The sequence below is a fragment of the Mercenaria mercenaria genome, chromosome 2 (assembly GCF_021730395.1).
Source record: "Mercenaria mercenaria strain notata chromosome 2, MADL_Memer_1, whole genome shotgun sequence".
NCBI lineage: Eukaryota > Metazoa > Mollusca > Bivalvia > Venerida > Veneridae > Mercenaria > Mercenaria mercenaria.
The window spans coordinates 109,413,433-109,436,855 of NC_069362.1; the positions used below are offsets into that span (position 1 = coordinate 109,413,433).

Consider the following 23,423-nt stretch of genomic DNA (forward strand, 5'->3'; position numbering starts at 1 on the left):
AAACATCTAAGCTGTAGGCCTTCTGGTTTATTTTTAGAAAATTTTGAAGATTTTTCTATGTACAATCAAGTAACCCCATTGGGCGGGGTCAATTTGATCCCAGAGGTCATGATTTGAACAAATTTTGTAGAAGTCTACTAGGCAATGCTACACGTTAAATATCTAAGATCCAGGCCTTCTGTTTTATTTTTAGAAAAATTTTGAAGATCTTCCTAAGTAAAATCAAGTAACCTCTGGGGCGGGGTCAATTTTGACCCTGGGGGTCATGATTTGAACAAATTTTGTAGAGGTCCACTAGGCAATGCTACACGTGAAATACCTAAGCTCTAGGCCTTCTGTTTATTTTTAGAAAATTTTTGAAGATTTTCCTATGTAAAATCAAGTGACACCTGGGGCGGGGTCAATTTTGACCCCGGGGTCATGATTTGAACAATTTTAGTAGAGGTCCTCTAGGCAATGCTACATGTCAAATATCTAAGCTCTAGGGCTTCTGGTTTTTGAGACGAAGATTTTTTAAGATTTTCCTATGTAAAATCAAGTGACCCCTAGGGCGGGGTCAATTTTGACCCCGGGGTAATGATTTGAACAAATCTGGTAGAGGTCCACTAGGCAATACTTCACACCAAATATCTAAGCTCTAGGGCTTCTGGTTTTTGAGAAGAAGATTTTTAAAGTTTTTCCTTTCTGTTGCCATGGCAACCAGAGTTCTGCATGGAATTTAATTTTTTGAACGATTTTTAAAGAAGACCATCCAAGCAACATCCCTGTGAAGTTTCATCAAAATTGGCCTGTTGGTTTAGGAGGAGATGTTGTTTAAAGGAAAGTGTGGATGGACGGACGGACGGACGATGGACGGACGGACGGACACCGGACGGTGAGCGATCGCAATAGCTCACCCTGAGCACTTTGTGCTCTGGTGAGCTAAAAACTGAAACCATATATAGCATTTTATTTTTTGACAAAATTTACAATGTTGGGTGACAATTTAGTAACTGTTCAACTAAGTGCTCTTTACAAAGAAGCAAAATTATTAAAAGCCTAAAACTTATCAATAATTTTGGAAGTTGTTCAGAACTGGGAAAAATAAACTCTTTTTTTTTTACTTAGCAACTGCCTTCTTTTACCAGAGGTAACTCTATAGTGGGGAAAAACACTGGCAATATTTTGTACTTGTGTTACTAAAGTTACATCAAATATACATGTCTAAAAAAGTTGTTGAAGATTTCAAAACTCAATTCAATTTCAAAAATATATCACTTTGTCACTCCAAATGTACTACTAAATGAGTGTTTTGAACAGATGTTGAAAGAAACAAAGTCTGAAAAACTTCATTTCAATGTTTTTTGGGTTTCCACAGTGCAACCTCATAAAAATAAATTAAATGTCAGAAGTAAATATCTGATATTACACAACATGTATAACAGTTTTTCGATAAATGAATTTAAATCATATCAAGCTACTTACCTGGTCTGTCGTTACAATCTTTATAAATTGCAACAGATGCACTGTCTGTTTTTGATGCATAACTGCTGTTGTACTGTGCACAGATAAATCTACCAGTACTATCTTGAAGATCAGTGAATGTAGCTATGTTACAATTAGGATTATTCTGACAGAGGTTTTCACATTCATCAATGGTGGTCAAGAATACTGAAGAAGTGACCGTATTTGCCTGTTGGTCAACAGCGCTCTCGTTTTGAACAACATTCATTGCACATCGGTATCGAGGTACAAACAGTTCTGTGTCGCACACACAAACACCTTCCATTCTGTCTAAGCTGTTATAACACACATTATCACCACTGCAGTCATGATTATTACAGAAGTTTGGCGTGTTTTCACAGAAAGGACCAGAGAAGCCACTACTACAGGAACATGTGTAATCATCTATCCGGTCAATACATTTACCCCCATACGGACAGGCATCAGGGTACATGGCACATTCATCTGCAATCAAAGAACAATGAAAATATGTGGTCTTAGCAAATTATGAATGAATGTTAGCTTTTATACAAACTAAGCAGTTTTTGGTTACAGGATGGAGAAAAAGTATTTTTAAAATGCTTTTAAAAAGTGTCATACAAATGTGTCTTTACACCAACCCTAAGTGAATTATAGTTGTCAGTTTGTCCAGTATACTAACAAATTTGACTGTTTTAAAGAAAACACAACATTTATAAATTATCTTTTTAGGCCTAAAAAAAAAATATGTTTGTTTCCTGTAACATGCTGAAAAAAATGGGGGTCGGTAGGTAGGGAATTTTTTTTTTTTTTTTAAATTTTTTTTTAGTAGGTGTCAGAACATTTCAGTGTTTAGTAACCTTATTATCGCCAATTAACTGCCTAAACAGGCCTCAACCTTAACTTTTTTCAGCAGTTGCCAGCAGGTTCACCAACTGCTAAAATCTAGTAGACCTGCTCAGACTTTAGTGGACCTCCAATTCTATCTCATAAATTGTGATGCTGTAGACGTCATAACTTCATATGACTCAAAGAAACAGGACTTATTTCTAAATAATTAAAAATGGAAGACTGTAGCAATCTGTTATCCCGAAAAATAATTATTTTGAAAAGTGTCCCAAAATATGGACACAATCAGCACCAGTGTTGAAAGTGAAAAAAAACAAAAACATCAACAGTTATCGGTAATCATTCTGATGATAAACTAAGTAATTGGCCTCGTTTTCATCATCAATTAACACCCCCTCAAAGAGCTAAAAGAAGTGTGTCGGTTATTGTGGCATCTGCAGTGGAGATCAAAGCGGTATAGTTTCCACGAGATTGTCATTGCATTACGTCATGTTTTCGCGCCATGTGACACATCACTGTCTGATCGTACTTTCTCGATTCCTTTAATTGTTGAGAAGAAATCAGTAAAAAAGTTTTTTCTTTAATTTTTTAAAAGCGAATGTGCAATATCCCGAATAAACTGACATGTAAATGTGTCAGACCGTGAACGATGCTGACCTATTTGCCCTCAAAAAATTTACATTATTGTTTGAGAAGAATATCTAACAAAGTGTTGTGTCAAAAAATATATGCACGAAGACTCATTTAAAACTTATTAAAAATTGCAACGACATCATACTGCCTCATTTTAAAACCACATTTCTATTTACGTTCATGAGGTCACGTAACCTATTCTGCCGTGCTAACAGAAATCTGTTTGCCAAAAAATCGTTTTACTCCATGTATTTAAATTGCTGCCGCTTTTTCATTATTTAAGATTTTTGAATTGTGTTTTTTGTACTTTCTGGTCAAAAGTCTGAATTTTATTACCATAGTATGTACCGTTTATTTACTTTAAAAAGGAAATGAATAATCAAGATCGCGCTGTTTGAAATTTTACAAAACATTATATGAAAATTTGATCGTTTTAAAAGAATTTTGCCTACATTCCTGTCGATATCTTATTAAAATTGTTATAGAATTCAAACTGTATTAGTTCTCAAGCGGTGTTGAATATCTGAAGCGATTTTATTAAAAAATGAATGCACTACGCGCGTTTTTTGTGTCAAAAGTAACTGCGATGTAAATTAAGTATTACGATATGGCGCACGTGCTTGTGGAATAGAAAATTACCAGCATGACGTTTTGATATTTTTACGATTCGCGGGTAAATTCCAGTCAATCCAGGTAATTTTGCCTGATGTAATTACTCAATTTGGTAAAGTTACCACGTAAAAACCACTCACCCGATCGGTGGAGTAGTCCATTCGTGCTATCCTGACTTTAACTCGCCAATGCTTATAACTGTAGAATGCCGTACTAAGGCAAAATCAACTTTCGTTTTGTGAATTCGCCGATATGGGTACGATCCCCCACCCCCCACCACCCCTATTTTTTCACTTTTAAGGGTTTTATTTTATTTGCAGACCGTGACTGAAAACTGGTTGACCGTCGGTCTACCCAACTTTTGATAGTGGACCTGCCGATATTTTTGGTTGCGTCGGTCCAACAGTCCACCGCTAAGGTCGAGGCCTGTTAAATTACTAATCAAATAAAATTGTTGAAAATTTGCTCCCGCCTTTCAATAACAGATGTTGTTCATACAAGTTTTTTTTCTACACTGATTCCTTTTGTTCAGTAAACATTGTGTAACAGGCAAAGTTCATAGTTTTGCAGACAGACATAGCTTCGGGCCGTTTTTGCCAATTAGAGATTTTCGGGGCCACAATTTATCTTTTGTCGCAAATGGCTCAAGTGCAACCGACAGCGTGACCCCTGAACAAGTGGTACAAACATGATAATAGACTGCTCTTCTACGAATTGTTTATCAATTAACGTTTACACCTTGATCAATAAACACCTTTCATAATGAAGTACTAAATACAAACCGCGAGATAACCACGTGTCAGTCGGCGCGTGGCGTGATTGACATCTGTCAGTAGCTAATTAGTATATGACGCTCCGCCTACTGCCATACTTCCGCTTGAGGTGGCGAACAGTATTGAAATTCACCGAGATTTTGATTGACAAGGGGCAGAACTTTTGAACTCGATATGCATCAAAGAAAACTTCTCGATTTTCGCGGGTGAAAACCCGGAACCTCGAGTCTACCGACAAACAGGCTTTTCGCCATGTTGTTTCATGTCGACAGAACCAGGAACGTTCGTGACTATGCGCGACGAGGTCGGGTACAACTAAATTATCCCTATAATCAATAAAGATATGATCAGAATCTCGAATTTCAGCCCATAAAAAAATTGCGGTCGGCGGTAAAAACTTACGGTCGGTCGGGTTACAGGAAACAAACATATTTTTTTTTTAGGCCTTATATCAACAAAACATAATTCCTACATAACAAGGCAACTTGAATTTCTTTAAAACACAAAAATGATTCCTGGATTTTTCTTTTGGATGAGCAAGTTCTTACAGAGATCAGTGAGTAAGGCACTGATTAGTGTAGATCTATAAAGGCGAAGCCACCAACATACTGTACCCAGAGGGATTCTGCAAGTGCTATAACATGAAGCAAACATCCATTTTAAGGATAAAACATGTAAACCATCAAATGTAGTTAATTTTATGTCATTATGCTTTCTGTTCCTTTCAGACTTATTCAAATTATGCATTATATGCCTGACATAATGTTATTTTTTTGCTGTGGCACACATAAACATAAAACAAGAGGGCCATGATGGCCCTATATCGCTCACCTGTTATCATTGCACTTAAGGACAAGTCTTCAAGGTCAAAAGATCATAATAGAAATCAATCAAAAGAATTATGAGAAAATATAGTTGAAATTTTCTTTAAGTAACTTTAAAAACAAGATTTGAAAACTTTTTGTAGAGGTCCACTAGGCAATGCTACATGTCAAATATCTAAGCTCTTCTGGTTTATTTTTAGAAAATTTTGAAGATTTTTCTATGTACAATCAAGTAACCCCATGGGGCATGGTCAATTTGACCCCAGGGGTCATGATTTGAATAAACTTTGTAAAAGTCTAATAGGCAATGCTACATGTCAAATATCTAAGATCTAGGCCTTCTGGTTTATTTTTAGAATTTTTTTTTAAGATTTTCCTGTGTAAAATCAAGTGACCCCTAGGGCGGAGTCAATTTTGACCCCGGGGGACAAGGTTTGAACAAATTTTGTAGAGGTCCACTAGGCAATGCTACATGTCAAATATCTAGTCTCTAGGCCTTCTAGTTTATTTTTAGAAAATTTTTGAAGATTTTCCTATGTAAAATCAAGTGACCCCTGGGGCGGGGTCAATTTTGACCCAGGGGGTCATGATATGAACAAATTTTGTAGAGGTCCACTAGGTAATGCTACATGTGAAATATCTAAGCTCTAGGCCTTCTGGTTTATTTTTAGAAAACTTTTGAAGATTTTCCTATGTAAAGTCAAGTGACCCCTAGGGCGGGGTCAATTTTGACCCCCGGGTCATAATTTGAACAACTTTAGTAGAGGTCCAATAGGCAATGCTACATGTCAAATATCTAAGCTCTAGGGCTTCTGGTTTTTGAGAAGAAGATTTTTTAAATATTTTCCTATGTAAAATCAAGTGACCCCTGGGGCAGGGTCAATTTTGACCCCGGGGGCCATGATTTGAACAAATTTTGTAGAGGTCCACTAGGCAATGCTACATGTGAAATATCTAAGCTCTAGGCCTTCTGGTTTATTTTTAGAAATTTTTTGAAGATTTTCCTATGTAAAATTAAGTGACCCCTGGGGCGGGGTCAATTTTGACCCCGGGGTCATGATTTGAACAATTTTAGTAGAGGTCCACTAGGCAATGCTACATGTCAAATATCTAAGCTCTAAGGCTTCTGGTTTTTGAGAAGAAGATTTTTTAAGATTTTCTTATGTAAAATCAAGTGACCCCTGGGGCGGGGTCAATTTTGACCCCGGGGTCATGATTTGAACAAACTTGGTAGAGGTCCACTAGGCAATGCTTCACACCAAATATCTAAGCTCTAGGGCTTCTGGTTTTTGAGAAGAAGATTTTTAAAGTTTTTCCTTTCGGTTGCCATGGCAACCAGTGTTCTGCATGGAATTCAATTCTTTGAACAATTTTGAAAGGGGGCCATCCAAGGAACATCCCTGTGAAGTTTCATCAAAATTGGCCTGTTGGTTTAGGAGGAGATGTTGTTTAAAGGAAAGTGTGGACGGACGTACAACGGACGGACGTACAACGGACGGACGGACGGACGCCGGACGGTGAGCGATCACAATACCTCACCCTGAGCACTTTGTGCTCAGGTGAGCTAACAAGAGTGTCATAATGACCCTGGATCACTCACCTAAGTAATATGAGCTACATGTATCAAATGTTAAACTGATGCTAAAATATTAAGAAAGTAGGTCAGTAGGTCAAACTCATGGTCACTGAAAGTCAGTTTTAAGATCACTGTGCAAAACTATAAATGTCACCCAAATTTTAAGGCTGTATCTTAAAAAACAAGAAAGTAGGTCGGGTTGGCCTCTTTTCACCCCAGGGGTATAATTCGAACAATCTTGTTAGAAATCAACTAAGCAATGATAAATACCAAACATCAAAGGCCTAGGCCTTGAACTTTTAGACAAGAAGATTTTTTTTCCCTATAATTTATTATAAGTCTATGTAAAACATGGGACATCCTGGGTGGGGCCTCTTTTCAACTAAGGGTCAACTAATTTGAATAATCTTGGTAGAGGACCACTAGGCAATGCAACATACCATATATCAAAAGCCCAGGCCTTTCAGATTCAGACAAGAAGATTTTTAAAGTTTTTCCTATATAAGTATATGTAAAAATATGGACCCATGGGAAGGGCCTCTTTTCACCCCAGGGTAAGAATTTGAAAAATCTTGGTAGAGGACCATAAGGCAATGTAACATACAAAACATCAAAAGCCTATGTCTTGTGGTTTCAGACAAGAAGATTTTAAAAAACTTTTCCTATACAAGTCTATACCATGTGACCTGGGCCTGGACGGGGACATATTTGACTCTAGGGGGATAAATTTAACAGACTTGGTAAAGGAAGGACCAACAGATAATGCTACAAACCAAATACCAAAGCCCTAGGCCCTGCGGTTTTGGACAAGAAGATTTTCAAAGTTTTTTCCTATATAAGCCTATATTAACCATATGAATCCAGGGGTAAGGGCCATATTTGACCCTTGGGGGATAGTTCGAACAAAATTGGTAGAGGACTATTTGATGATGCTAGATATCAATTATCAAAGCCCTAGGCATTGCTATTTTGGACAAGAAGATTTTCAAAGCTTTTTCACTATGTAAGTCTATATAAACCAAGTGACCCGGGGCTGGGCCATATTTAACCCAATGGGGATAACTTGAACAATCTTTGTAGAGCACCATTAGATGATGTTACATACAAAATATCAAAGCCCTAGCTACTGTGATTTTGGACAAGAAGATTTTATAAGTTTTTTTCCTTTCAATTGCCATGGCAACCAGAGTTCTGCATGGATTTAATTTCTTTTGGCGATTTTGATAGAGGGCAACCAAGGATCATTTCTGTGAAGTTTAGAGTAAATTTTTGAAATATACATTAAAGCCATATAGGGAAAATAAGCCCCGCCCCCTGGCGGCCATGTTTTTAACCAAAACTGAATGATTTGGACAATTTTGGTAGAGGGTCACCTAGAAATCATTTCTACAAAATATTTTTGAAATCGTCTACAGTTTCTGACAAGAAGATTTTCAAAGTTTTTCCTTTCAGTTGCCATGTCAACCAGAGCTTTGCATGGAACTAAATTCTTTGGGCAATTTTGAAAGGGAGCCACAAGAGGATCATTTCTGTGAAGTTTAGTGTGAATCTGCCCAGTGGCTCTGAAGAAGAAGATTTTTTTTCATAAATTGTGACACATGATGGACAACAGTCATTGAGCGGTCACAAAAGCTCAACTGGAGCTTTAGCCTCAAGTGAGCTAAAAAGATCATTAACAGCATGAGATCTGCTTGTCAACCAACGTTTATTCTACAATTACAGACTAAGACTGACAGCTTCATAAACTGAGCCGTGCCATGAGAAAATCAACATAGTGCGTTTGCGACCAGCATGGATCCAGACCAGCCTGCACATCCGCGCAGTCTGGTCAGAATCCATGCTGTTCGCTGACGATTTCTCTAACTGCAATAGGCTTTGAAAGCGAACAGCATGGATCCTGACCAGACTGCGCAGATGCACAGACTGGTCTGGATCTATGCTGGTCACAAACCCACTATTTTGGTTTTCTCATGGCACGGCTCAATTATACTGTTTGCTATTGATATTTCTCCATCAAAAAGTGCATTTCGATTCTCTGATCATCCATGCATTGGTTAGAAGCTTACCAATGTTGATTTCACAGTTGAGGCCTTTATATCCATTTGGACATGTACACTCATATCTTACAGAACCAAACGCCCGGCAGGTACCTCGTTCACAGGGGTTTGGACTACATGGATTGTTCGCCATAGTACACCTATGAAATAGAAGAACAATATGTAGATATTAGGAAGTTTATACCTACTTTACATTCTGGCTGCAAATATCTAAAATTCAGCCTAATTTACAGGTTGGCAGTGAGGAATATTACCCATAATGTGAAGTAACACAATGCTAGAGTTTAAGCTTTCATGTCATATCATATGAGCCGCGCCATGAGAAAACCAACATAGTGACTTTGCGACCAGCATGGATCCAGACCAGCCTGCGCATCCACGCAGTCTGGTCAGGATCCATGCTGTTCACTAACGGTTTCTCTAATTACAGTAGGCTATGAAAGCGAACAGCATGGATCCTGACCAGACTGCGCGGATGTTGGTTTTCTCATGGCATGGCTCAATTATGATTTCATGATTAGTTATTTTTTAGAGATGGTGACCCCTAAGTTAGTTCAAGTGTCCCCCATTTGAACAATATGGAGAAAGGATATTGACAGGATACTACAGACAAACTTTGTTGAAAAGCTCTGCAGTCCCTTAAAGGGGATGAGCGGATAAATTTGAGAGGGGTTTATACAAGGCTACTTCAGAACAAGGTCAGTAAAGATCCATCAAGTAGTTCATGGGAAATTGTATTAAGTGGTTCCAAGCTCTGGAGGTCCTCTATAGGGGACATGTGATGTGAACATATTTGAGAAAGGCTACAGTCTGAGTTTTTTGACCATCAAATTGTTCCTGAGAAGAAGTAAAGGTCATAGACAGGATGAACAAATAGTTGAGCTGAGAACTAGACAGGATGAACAGATAGCTGAGCTGAGAACTAGACAGGATGAACAAATAGTTGAGGTGAGAATTAGACAGGATGGAAAGATAGTTGAGCTGAGAATTAGACAGGATGAACAGATAGAGCTGAGAATAAGACAGGATAAACAAGTAGTTGAGCTGAGAATTAGACAGGATGAAAAGATAGTTGAGCTGAGAATTAGACAGGATGAACAAATAGTTGAGCTGAGCATTAGACAGGATGGAAAGATAGTTGAGCTGAGAATTAGACAGGATGGACAAAGAGCTGAGTTGAGAATTAGACAGGATGGAAAGATAGTTGAGCTGAGAATTAGACAGGATGAGCAAATAGTTGAGCTGAGAATTAGACAGGATGAACAAATAGTTGAGCTGAGAATTAGACAGGATGGAAAGATAGTTGAGCTGAGAATTAGACAGGATGAACAAATAGTTGAGCTGAGAATTAGACAGGATGAACAAATAGTTGAGCTGAGAATTAGACTGGATGGAAAGATAGTTGAGCTGAGAATTAGACAGGATGAACAAATAGTTGAGCTGAGAATTAGACAGGATGAACAAATAGTTGAGCTGAGAATTAGACAGGATGGAAAGATAGTTGAGCTGAGAATTAGACAGGATGAACAAATAGTTGAGCTGAGAATTAGACAGGATGGAAAGATAGTTGAGCTGAGAATTAGACAGGATGAACAAATAGTTGAGCTGAGAATTAGACAGGATGAACAAATAGTTGAGCTGAGAATTAGACAGGATGGACAGATAGTTGAGCTGAGAATTAGACAGGATGGAAAGATAGTTGAGCTGAGAATTAGACAGGATGAACAAATAGTTGAGCTGAGAATTAGACAGGATGAACAAATAGTTGAGCTGAGAATTAGACAGGATGGAAAGATAGTTGAGCTGAGAATTAGACAGGATGAACAAATAGTTGAGCTGAGAATTAGACAGGATGAACAAATAGTTGAGCTGAGAATTAGACAGGATGAACAAATAGTTGAGCTGAGAATTAGACAGGATGAACAGATAGTTGAGCTGAGAATTAGACAGGATGAACAAATAGTTGAGCTGAGAATTAGACAGGATGAACAAATAGTTGAGCTGAGAATTAGACAGGATGGAAAGATAGTCGAGCTGAGAATTAGACAGGATGAACAAATAGTTGAGCTGAGAATTAGACAGGATGAACAAATAGTTGAGCTGAGAATTAGACAGGATGAACAAATAGTTGAGCTGAGAATTAGACAGGATGGAAAGATAGTTGAGCTGAGAATTAGACAGGATGAACAAATAGTTGAGCTGAGAATTAGACAGGATGGAAAGATAGTTGAGCTGAGAATTAGACAGGATGAACAAATAGTTGAGCTGAGAATTAGACAGGATGAACAAATAGTTGAGCTGAGAAATAGACAGGATGGAAAGATAGTTGAGCTGAGAATTAGACAGGATGAACAAATAGTTGAGCTGAGAATTAGACAGGATGAACAAATAGTTGAGCTGAGAATTAGACAGGATGGAAAGATAGTTGAGCTGAGAATTAGACAGGATGAACAGATAGTTGAGCTGAGAATTAGACAGGATGGAAAGATAGTTGAGCTGAGAATTAGACAGGATGAACAGATAGTTGAGCTGAGAATAAGACAGGATAAACAAATAGTTGAGCTGAGAATTAGACAGGATGAAAAGATAGTTGAGCTGAGAATTAGACAGGATGAACAAATAGTTGAGCTGAAAATTAGACAGGATGAACAAATAGTTGAGCTGAGAATTAGACAGGATGGAAAGATAGTTGAGCTGAGAATTAGACAGGATGAACAGATAGTTGAGCTGAGAATAAGACAGGATAAACAAATAGTTGAGCTGAGAATTAGACAGGATGAAAAGATAGTTGAGCTGAGAATTAGTCAGGATGAACAAATAGTTGAGCTGAGAATTAGACAGGATGAACAAATAGTTGAGCTGAGAATTAGACAGGATGGACAGATAGTTGAGCTGAGAATTAGACAGGATGAAAAGATAGCTGAGCTGAGAATTAGACAGGATGGACAGAGAGCTGAGCTGAGAATCAGACAGGATGGACAGAGAGTTGAGCTGAGAATTAACCCAATCAGGATCCCTCTCAACAAGACAAGAGACTTACAGATTTCCAGTATATCCACCAGCAGATGGGCAGATGCACTCAAAGCCATTGATTTTATCCATACACTGTGAGTTTTCGTGGCAACCGGCATTTTCACAGTCATTCTTTGTGTCCTGTTCACAACGGTCTCCGCCAAAAGCTGCAAACATATTACATCTGTGTAAGTACAAGATGAATACATCAACCAGCCACCTTAAGTGCAATTTGCACATATCAATTCCCTTAAGTAAATCAGTCAATATGCATACAACAACCCTCCTAAATATATGTAGAATATGCATACATCCCCCACAGCATGCATACATAAACCACCTGAACTATATCTAGAACATGGTCACATCAACACCCTTAAATTAAATTTGTAGTGTATTCTTAACATGCCTGATGTCAGCAGTGTATAACATACACCTCATGATAATGCATGATGGAATTATATATAAAGTCAAGGTGGATAATTTAAGACAAAATAATCAGATATAGAACTCCGAAGTGTACAAATACAGTTCGATTAAAGTCTATGCGCAGTAGAAAAATTTCTAATTTCTATTCCAATTATTTGAAAAATCCTGGTTTTATCAAGTTCTGTATTATAAAAACAACAGGGTCATGATGACCCTGGACTGCTCACCTGAGTAATATGAGCTACATGTTTCAAATGTCAAACTGATGATAAAATATTAAGAAAGTCAGTAGGTCACATTCATGGTCAATAAAATTCAGTTTTACGATTTGTGTGCAAAACTTTGTATGTCATCAAAATTTCAAGGTTGTATCTTAAAAAACAAGAAAGTAGGTCAGTAGGTCAAGGTCACAGTCAAGTGACAAATTACTTGGGGTCATCAGGTAATTATAATTTAACAGTCTTGGAAATAGGATCAGATGTTTTTTTAAGTATTTTTCCTTTATAACTTACATAATAACTAAGTGACCCCAGGGCGGGGCCTCTTTTAATCCCAGGGGCATAATTTAAACAACTTTGGTAGAGGACTACTAGACAATGCATCATACCAAATATCAAAAGCCTAGGTTGTATGGTTTCAGACAAGATGATTTTTAAAGCTTTTTCCTATATAAGTCTATATAAAACTTGGGACCCCCAGGGCAGGGCCTCTTTTCTTCCAAGGGGTACAATTTGAATAATTTTGGTTGAGGACCATAAGACAATGCTACAAACCAAATATCAAAGGTCTAAGTGTTGTGGTTTCAGACAAGAAGATTTTTAAACTTTTTTTCCTATATAAGTCTATGTAAAACTTGGGACCCCCGGGGTGGGGCCATATTTGACCCTAGGGGGATAATTTTAATAATCTTTGTAGAGGACCACTACATGATGCAAAATACCAAATATCAAAGCCCTAGGCCATGTGGTTTTGTACAAGAAGATTTTCAAAGTTTCCCCTATATAAGTCTATATAAACCATGTGACCCCCGGGGCGGGGCCATATTTGACCCCAGGGGGATAATTTGAACACTCTTGGTAGAGGACCACTAGATGATGCTACATACAATATATCAAAGCCCTAGGCCATGTGGTTTTGTACAAGAAGATTTTCAAAGTTTTCCTTATATAAGTCTATATAAACCATGTGACCCCCGGTGCGGGGCCATATTTGACCCTAGGGGGATAATTTGAACAATTTTGGTAGAGGACCACTAGATGATGCTACACACCAGATATCAAAGCCCTAGGCCCTGTGGTTTTGGGCAAGAAGAATTTTAAAGTTTTTCCTTTTGGTTGCCATGGCAACCAGAGTTCTGCATGGAATTCAATTCTTTGAACAATTTTGAAAGGGGGCCACCCAAGGATCATTCCTGTGAAGTTTGGTGTAATTCTGCCCAGTGGTTTTCAAGAAGAAGATTTTTTTAGAAATTGTTGACGCACGTCACGCTACGCACGACGCACGACGGACATCAAGCGGACACAATAGCTCACCTTGTCACTTTGTGACAGGTGAGCTAAAACTTGATTCAAAAGTCCAATATAACTTATAATTTATGGTTTAATCAAGTTCTGTATTATAACAAGAGGGCCATGAAAGCCCTGACCTACTGACCTAAAGATCATAAAGATTAACATTCTGACCAAGTTTCATTAAGATATGGTCTCTAAAGTGTTAACAGGGTTCCCACACTTTTTCATCTATGAAATTTAAGGACTTTTCCAGGACCTTGTTGTGATTTTCAAGGACCTCTGTACGACATATTGGGTTGTACGTTCCAGTCAATTTTTCTAGATTCAGTGTAAAAATATAAGAACAAGGGGGCCATGATGGCCCGATATTGCTTAAAAATTTCTACTTAATAAATACAGGCTCTGCAAATTTTCTTTTTTTTTCTTTTGTTTCCTTACTGTCCTCAAGTTTTGTTTCTCAAGGAAACTATGAATCATTTACTTGTCTAGCATGTTGTGAAGAATTAATCAACTCCTTCATAATAACTACACCTCTGGTGCCACCTACATTATTTATATAATCTTTGATACACTTCTAGCAATTAAATTATTTTCAGTCAAGTTGTTGTTTGATCACTGAATTCAAGCATGTCACTAATCACGATTTTCACAATTGTTCTCGAAAAATGATCGGAATTTCACAGGGCTTCTTAAAAATCGACACAAAAATGACCGAAAGCCTAAAATTACTGTCTAAAAATTCAAGCATAGCTACCTATATAGGCCCATCAACCACAAAAACATCGGTATTTTCGAAAAAGGAAATTGAAATGACATCCATGTCCGCCATTTTGAATCATGAATTACTTCCCTTAGCAAAATTGGATAATTCCCGGTATTTTCCCGTACCTTTGCCGTTTTCTCGCCAAATTCCCAGTATTTTCACAGCCGGGAGTCAATTTTTGAAATTCACAGACTTTTCCCGTTTTCCCGGTAGCGTGGGAACCCTGTGTTAACTAGCTTTTCCTTTGATTTGACCCAGTGACATAGTTTTAACCCCCATCTGACCCAGATTTAAACGTGACCTATAGATCATCAAGATTAACATTCTGACCAAGTTTCTTTAAGATACGGTCATAAATGTGGCCTCTACAGTGTTAACAAGCTTTTCTTTTGATTTGACTTGGTGACCTAGTTTTTGATCTTACATGACCTAGACTCAAACTGGACCTTGAAGTCATCAAGATTAACATTCTGACCAGGTTTCATGAAGATACAGTCATAAATTTTGCCTCTACAGTGTTAACTAGCTTTTCCTTTGATTTGACTTGGTGACCTAGTTTTTGACCTTACATGACCTAGACTCAAACTGGACCTTGAAGTCATCAAGATTAACATTCTGACCAGGTTTCATGAAGATACAGTCATAAATGTGGCCTCTACAGTGTTAACAAGCTATTCCTTTGATTTGACCTGGTGACCTAGTTTTTGACCACAGAGGACTCAATATCGAAATCATCTAAGATTTTATTGAGGGTAACATTCTGACCAAGTTTCATTAAGCCAAAATTGTGACTTCTAGAGCATTAATAAGCTTTTCCTTTGGTTTGACCTGGTGACCTAGTTTTTAACCCCAGATGACCCAATATCAAACTCATTCAAGATTTTACTGAAGGTAACATTCTGACCAAGTTTCATTAAGATTGGGCCAAAATTGTGACCTATAGAGTGTTAACAAGCTTTTCCTTTGATTTGACCTGGTGACCTAGTTTTTAATTCCAGATGACCCAATATCGAACTCATCCAAGATTTTATTGAGGGTAACTTTCTGACCAGGTTTCATTAAGATTGGGCCAAAATTGTGACCTCTAGAGTGTTAACAAGCTTTTCCTTTGATTTGAGCTGGTGACCTAGTTTTTGATCCCAGATGACCCAATTTCAAATTTTTCCAAGATATTATTGAGGGTGACATTCTGACCAAGTTTCATTAAGATTAGGTCAAAATTGTGATCTCTAGAGTGTTAACAGTCAAAATGTTGACGACGACGGACGACAATGGACAACGGACACAGGGCGATCAGAAAAGCTCACCTTGAGCACTTCGTGTTCAGGTGAGCTAAAAACTGGAATGTGTCTGTAGGACACAGGGTGTACCCCACTGGTAAATTTGTCACAAATAATTCAAATGTTTGCAGTCTTAAAGGGGTTATAGCCTCAACAAACATCTTATATAAAGGATTAATTATTCTAGGCCATATACGTTTTGAGCTATGAGCATCATAAACAAAAAATCAACCATTTTGACTATTTCAAGGGCCATGACTCTGTAATTAGTGCTAAAATCTCAAGAAATATGCCAAGTGTGCAAGGTCATATCATGATGAAATCTCATGCAAGGTTTCATAAATAAACATCAAAAACTTTTTGAGCTACGCATATCATTATGTGAAAATGTGCATTTGACTATTTCAGGGGCAATAACTTTGGAAATGGCGGATGGAGCCAGATGAAAAATAGGAGGTGTGCAAGTTTATATCATGATAAAGACTTATGCAATTTTTCATAAATTTATATCAAATGCTTTTTGAGCTAGACACATCACAAGGTGAAAATGTGCATTTTCGCCTATTTCAGGGGTCTAACTCTGAAAATAGGGGGTGGAGCAGATGAAAAATAAGAGGTGTGCAAGTTCATATTATGATTAAGACTCCTGCAAGGTTTTATCAGTTTATGTCAAATACTTTTTGAGCTAGGCGCATCAAAGTGAAAATGTGCACTTTTTAATATTTCAGGGGCCATGACTCTAGAAATAGGGGTGGAGCCAGACGAAAAATAAGAGGTGCTCAAGTTCATAGTTCATATCATGATAAAGACTCATGCAATGTTTCATCGATTTATATCAAATACTTTCTTAGCAAGTCGCATTGCAAGGTAAAAATTTGCTTTTTTGACTATATCAGGGGCCATAACTCTGGAAACGGGGGCAGAGCCATATGAAAAATAAAAGGCACGCAAGTTCATATCATGATAAAGACTCATGCAAAGTTTCAAAAATTTATATGAAATATTTTCTGAGCTAGGCGTGTCACAAACATTGGATGCTTGGACGCACAGACAAAACCAAATATATATGCTCCCTCCACTCTGTTGTGGGGGCACAAAAATCCAAATGTGCAGAAATACCTTACATAATTCAAATGATGGTTTATAAATACACCTGAAAATTACATTATGCAATGGTTTCCATATCAGCTCCAGGGTAAGTAAGTACAAAATTTTGCGTGGTTAAAATCAAAACTAGAAATGTCACAGGAGTGACGAATACCCCCACAATACAGTCTTAAAACTGAAGAAAGGCAACCATAAGAAAAACATGGCCACAAGAAGGTGCAATTTAAACCGAACTTGACCTGTTTTTTATGATGTTACACATGTGTACCAAAATTTATCTAAATCTGTCAAGCATTTTGAGTTATTGTCCGGCAACCATGAGTTTGACAAATTTTAAGTTGGCAATGGGCCATAACTACATATAAAATTGGTGGTTTGTAGCCAACAAACTTGACCTGTATTTTATGATGTTACACCTTTGTACCAAAAACATTTAAATCTGTCAAGAACTGTCACTAGAGTGTTTAATTACTCCCATGTTGGATGAATATTGCATAATAGCTTGAGTCTGTGTTAAAAAATATCAAATAATAAGAGAGGTACAGAAAAAGTGTACCAACACACTATATAAGTATAATTCTAAGCAAAAAGGGGGCATAATTCAGGAAATATTGGCGCAAGAGTTATGCACCTTGTGTCATATGATGTGGGTGATGATGTGGAACAACTACTTCAAGTTTGAAACAAATGCATTTCGTAATAACTGAGATATAGTGAAAATGCATCAAAATTAACTTTAAATTCTAAGTAAAACGGGGCATAATTCATGAAAAATTGGTGTCAGAGTTATGCACCTTGTGTCACATGATGTGAGTGATAAGGTGGAACACCTATTTTAAGTTTGAATCAAATCCATTAAGTAATAACTGAGATATAGTGAAAATGCATCAAAATTAACCTTAAATTCTAAGTAAAAGGGGGCATAATTCATGAACAAGAGGGCCACGAAGGCCCTGTATCGCTCACCTGACTACTGACCTAAAGATCATCAAGATTAACATTCTGACCAAGTTTCATTATGATATGGTCATAAATGTGGCCTCTAAAGTGTTAACTAGCTTTTCCTTTGATTTGACCCAGTGACCTAGTTTTTAACCCCATCTGACCCGGATTTAAATGTGACCTATAGATCATCAAGATTAACATTCTGACCAAGTTTCTTTAAGATAAGATCATAAATGTGGCCTCTACAGTGTTAACTAGCTTTTCCTTTGATTTGACCTGGAGACCTAGTTTCTGACCTTACATGACCTAGATTCAAACTGGACCTTGAAGTCATCAAGATTAACACTCTGACCAGGTTTTATGAAGATACAGTCATAAATGTGGCCTCTACAGTGTTAACAAGCTATTCCTTTGGTTTGACCTGGTGACCTAGTTTTTGACCCCAGATGACCCAATATCGAACTCATCTAAGATTTTATTGAGGGTAACATTCTGACCAAGTTTAATTAAGATTGGGCCAAAATTGTGACTTCTAGAGTGTTAACAAGCTTTTCCTTTGATTTGACCTGGTGACCTAGTTTTTAACCCCAGATGACCCAATATCAAACTCATCCAAGATTTTATTTAGAGTAACATTCTGACCAAGTTTCATTAAGATTGGGCCAAAACTGTGACCTCTAGAGTGTTAACAGTCAAATTGTTGACAACGACGGATGGACGATTGACTGACGACGGACACAGGGCGCTCACTAAAGCTCACCTTTGAGCACTTTGTGCTCAGGTGGGAGCTAAAAATTGGTGTCAGAGTAATGCACCTTGTGGCGCATATGGGTGATAAGGTGGAACAGCTATTTTAAGTCTGAATCAAATCCATTTAGTAATAACCAAGATACAGATTTCGGGACGCGAAAAAACTTACTATATAGCCCTCACAAAAATTTTGTTTGGTGGGGGTGTAATAACAAATGTGTTCTTATATTCTATTCTCTATATTCTATCAAAACCTATGCCGACATTTTATTCACTGATAAAACAGAGGAGCCTATTCATTGCTATCATACATCTAACAGACAACTTTGTCCAGTGGTGTACATTCTAAATTCTGAACATGCTCAAAACCTTCCACTGGTTGGAATGAACATCGCCGGACAAAGATCGCAGGCGCTGTATGAGAAACAGAAAAGAAACGCATGCAAACGGACAAGAACAGATTGAAAATTTTGTTATACGCTGGACGTACGTTAACGCTATACCGTTAGTGTGACTGAGACTTTAACAATATACATATATAAACATGGATCTTACAAACCTACCTACATTTCAGTAGGTTGGACAAATTCAAATCTGAAAATCTACTCTGCATTTATGAAGAAGTAATAATTAAAATCCAATTTGCAATGAGAAAAGATATTTTTACCTATGTTACAAATTTTCCGTAAGTGCTGGTCATCTGTGTTGCTCTCATCATTCAACTCATTTGCTAAAAGTTCGGCATTAAACAGAACACAGAAGTTACTAGAAGATAAGAATGAAGCCTCTTTACATTCATTATCATTCAAACATTCAGATTTACACCCTTGCAAATTTGATACTTGAACAGTTCTCAGCTGACTAGCTAAACCTTGACTTCCAACTTTTGCATCTTCCTGAACGTCCATTTCACAGATGTCCAAATCTGAAATTAAAGGTGGTCAATCACATTTGAGCAACATTTTCTGACATTTTTCAGTTTTCATATTATTCTGTTGCGAGGTTTATTTAAGGAACAAAAAGACCCATACCACAGAGTATATTATTTTTGTTTGTTTTGAGTGAATATGGAATATATCTCACTGAGAAGTAAGAAAATTCAAATATTTTCATGAGTATGTAGTGCGAGTGAATATGTGACCATTTTCTTACTTGGAGGTGAGATATTCTATATTCACGAAAAACATACAAATTTCTTTGTATGTTTAATCAAGTTTATGATGTTGAGATAAAGATTCAAAGAACTCAAGGCACTAAATTTTGCAAACTTCATCTTAAATCTTCTTTGCATGTTGTTTTGAGATAATACACCAATTTCGAAACAATTTAGAAGACATGGAAATGACATAGTTTGGAGGTTTGAAAACTGACTTATAACAGTCAGACCCTTATATTGAACCTTTTAATAAGAACTGTGCAAGAAAACTTCCTCTTGATGAGGTAAATACCTAATGTAGGTTTTATGAAAATCTTCCCAGCAGTTTAGAAGAGATATCAAGCCGACAAAAATTTAAGCTATTTGACCACAGAGTGTAACCTTGACCTTGACCTTGGACTTTCAGACCTGGGATGTGTACTCAGTACATTATCTTAGTCAGGTTTAAAATTGATACAAGTCTGACCAAAACTTTCTAGACGTTGAAAACATGCAGAACAAACATGAATGACTTATATGGACAGACAAACAGATGGATATGCTTGACTCCTACATAGCTCCAGTATGCTTTGTACACTGAGTATAGTAACCGCATATTATGGAAAACATGAGAAATTCATTTCAAGTGAAATATATATGATAATTAGCTACTTCTTAGAAAAATATCAAATTTAGCCTGTAGAATTGACAGAAGACATAAGTTAAAATGAGGGTTTGTTTATTTCATTCCTTTTGATAACCTTGAGTGTAGGGCATGCATATGCCTTTATGATAATTTTGTGCCGCGTAACGACATAAAGTGCATTTTTTTTTCAATATTTTCTTTAAAGTCTTAAAATAGAGAAGTTCAAAGCTACAAACTTTAAGATGAAATTCAAAAGGAAGAGCATAATTATTTTTGTATTATAAATCAGAAAATATTTCAGTGGGAATCATAGGAAAAGATAAATGGCTATACTGTCATAATTAGGGTAATTCTGAACAAGAGGGTCATGATGACCCTGGATCACTCACCTGAGTAATATGAGCTACATGTTTCAAATGTCAAACTGATGATTTTTAGAAATTTTTTTTGGAAGATTTTCAGATGTACAATCAAGTAACCCCTGGGGCGGGGCCAATTTTACCCCAGGGATCATGATTTGAAAAATGTTTGTAGAAGTCTACTAGGTAATGTTACATATCAAATATCTAAGATCTAGGCCTTCTGGTTTATTTTTAGCAAATTTATGAAGATTTCCCTATGTACAATCAAGTAACCCCATGGGGCGGGGTCAATTTTGACCCCGGGGGTCATGATTTGAACAAATTTTGTAAAAGTCTACTAGGCAATGCTACATGTCAAATATCTAAGATCTAGGCCTTCTGGGTTATTTTTAGAAATTTTTTCAAAGATTATCCTATGTAAAATCAAGTGAACCCTGGGACAGGGTCAATTTTGACCCCGGGGGTCATGATTTGAACAAATCTTGTAGAGGTCCACTAGGCCATGCTACATGTCAAATATCTAAGCTCTAGGCCTTTTGGTTTATTTTTAGAAAATTTTGAAGGTTTTTCTATGTACAATCAAGTAACCCCATGGGGCGGGATCAATTTGAACCCGGGGTCATGATTTGAAAAAAATTTGTAAAGGTCCACTAGGCAATGCTACATGTGAAATATCTAAGCTCTAGGGCTTCTGGTTTATTTTTAGAAAAATTTTGAAGAGTTTCTTATGTAAAATCAAGTGACCCCTGGGGCGGGGTCAATTTTGACCCCGGGGGTCATGATTTGAACAAATTTTGTAGAGGTCCACTAGGCAATGCTACATGTCAAATATCTCAGCTCTAGGGCTTCTGGTTTTTGAGAAGAAGATTTTTTAAGATTTTCCTATGTAAAATCAAGTAACCCCTGGGGTGGGGTCAATTCTGGCCCTGGGGTCATGATTTGAACAAATTTGGTAGAGGTCCACTAAGCAATAATTCACACCAAATATCTAAGCTCTAGCGCTTTTAGTTTTTGAGAAGAAGAATTTTAAAGTTTTTCCTTTCGGTTGCCATTGCAACCAGAGTTCTGCATGGAATTCAATTCTTTGAATTATTTTTGTAGAGCTTCACCCAAGGAACATTCCTGTGAACTTTGGATGAAATTGACCTAGCGGTTTATGAGGAGATGTGGTTTAAAGTAAAAGTTTACGGATGCCGGATGGTGAGTGATCAGAATAGCTCACACTGAGCCTTTGGCTCTGGTGAACTAAAAATTAGGCAAATTCTGAACTATGAAAGATATGAAAGAAATTTCTTAGCAATTGCATGGCAAGTTTATGATAATGTATCAAAGTTTTGATGTTGGATGCTTTAATCAACAAGCAAATTTGATGAATTGGTATCCCCCACCGAAACGGTTTGTGGTGAGGAATGGCAAAAAAATATATCCAGCAAAAAGTTAACAATGTTAATAAGAAGCAAATAATTTCATTAGTCAAAATCAATTTAACAGAAAACAAATGTTTAATTAAAGAGTACATAATAAATGTATGATACCTTGATCCTGACTAAAGAATTTATTTTAAATGGGATATGCTTACTGTAATAAGCTTAGCTTTTAAAATTAAATGCAGTTAACTGAAATGTGATCTTGAAGTTTAACTGGAACGAAATATTGTCTTTAAGTGGTTTGGCACCAGGTGTTGCTGTTTAACATGTACATTTGAACTTAAAAGAACAGATGTCCTTAAGAGAACACAATCAAGTAAGATATCTTGAACATGGCTGAGGGCAAGGTTTGTGCAGTCACAACTTAACATGTTGAAGGTTTGAACATTAAAAAAGAAAAAAAAAGAAACAAGAGGGCCATGATGGCCCTATATCGCTCACCTGTTATCATTGCACTTGAGGACAAGAAGGTCCTCAGAAAAAATATCTAAGTCCAAAGGACAGGAACAACAATCGTAGGGAAGAAATTTAACCAAAAAGAAAAAAAAATTCTTTCAAGGTACAGATATGTCAAAATACACCTAAAAATTTGAGGTACCATCCATGTTGTACCACAGAAAAGTGGTCTCGGTTTTTCCCTACGGCCAATGATAAAAAAGTTACTAAAAATAAGCTATTTATAGTAATGTAAAAGGGAAGTAATTAAAAAAAATTTATTGTAAGTGAACAAAAGAAGGATCTGCCAAATAAATCTGTTGACATAAATGAAATTTCAGATCAGTATCTTCATTAGTTACGGAGATATACCAATTTTAATTTGAAATAAAGGGAGGTAATTTGACATAAAATCAGTCCATAGTTATCTACCCTGATTGGCTCAGTCCAACTAATGACAATAATGAAATTTCAAATAAGTCCTATAAGTACTTACAGATATAAATCCATTTTGATTACAATCAGGGGAGGTAATCTGATATAAAATAACTCTGGAACCTATGATTGGATCTGATTTGTCATGGAATCCAAGATTTATTGTTGTTGAAGATATTTTGGAAGTTTGTATCAAATAAAACCATAAATGAAGTCTCTATATGGCTGCAAAAGCCAAAATAGCCAATTTTGGACCTTTAAGGGGCCATAACTCTGGAACCCATGATGGAATCTGGCCAGTTCAAAAAAGGAACCAAGATCTTATGGCGATACAAGTTATGTGCAAATTTGGTTAAAATCAAGTCATAAATGAAGCTGCTATTGTGCAGACAAGGTCAAAA

General features: G+C 36.9%; 1 protein-coding gene across 4 annotated transcripts in view; it reads right to left on the bottom strand.

Annotated features, from left to right (window-relative positions):
- The window catches only part of LOC123564875 (uncharacterized), a 531,225-nt gene that overhangs the window by 383,406 nt on the left and 124,396 nt on the right, over positions 1 to 23,423 (bottom strand). For all 4 annotated transcript variants that reach the window (XR_008369995.1, XM_053537514.1, XM_053537515.1 and 1 more), the window contains 4 exons: positions 19,250 to 19,507; positions 11,826 to 11,964; positions 8,795 to 8,925; positions 1,465 to 1,947 (listed from right to left, as the gene is read on the bottom strand). Coding sequence is in view for 3 of the 4 variants with exons in the window: in XM_053537514.1 (XP_053393489.1) it covers positions 1,465 to 1,947; positions 8,795 to 8,925; positions 11,826 to 11,964; positions 19,250 to 19,507 (1,011 nt within the window). In the remaining variant the exon portion in view is untranslated. The remainder of the gene's footprint in view (positions 1 to 1,464; positions 1,948 to 8,794; positions 8,926 to 11,825; positions 11,965 to 19,249; positions 19,508 to 23,423) is intronic.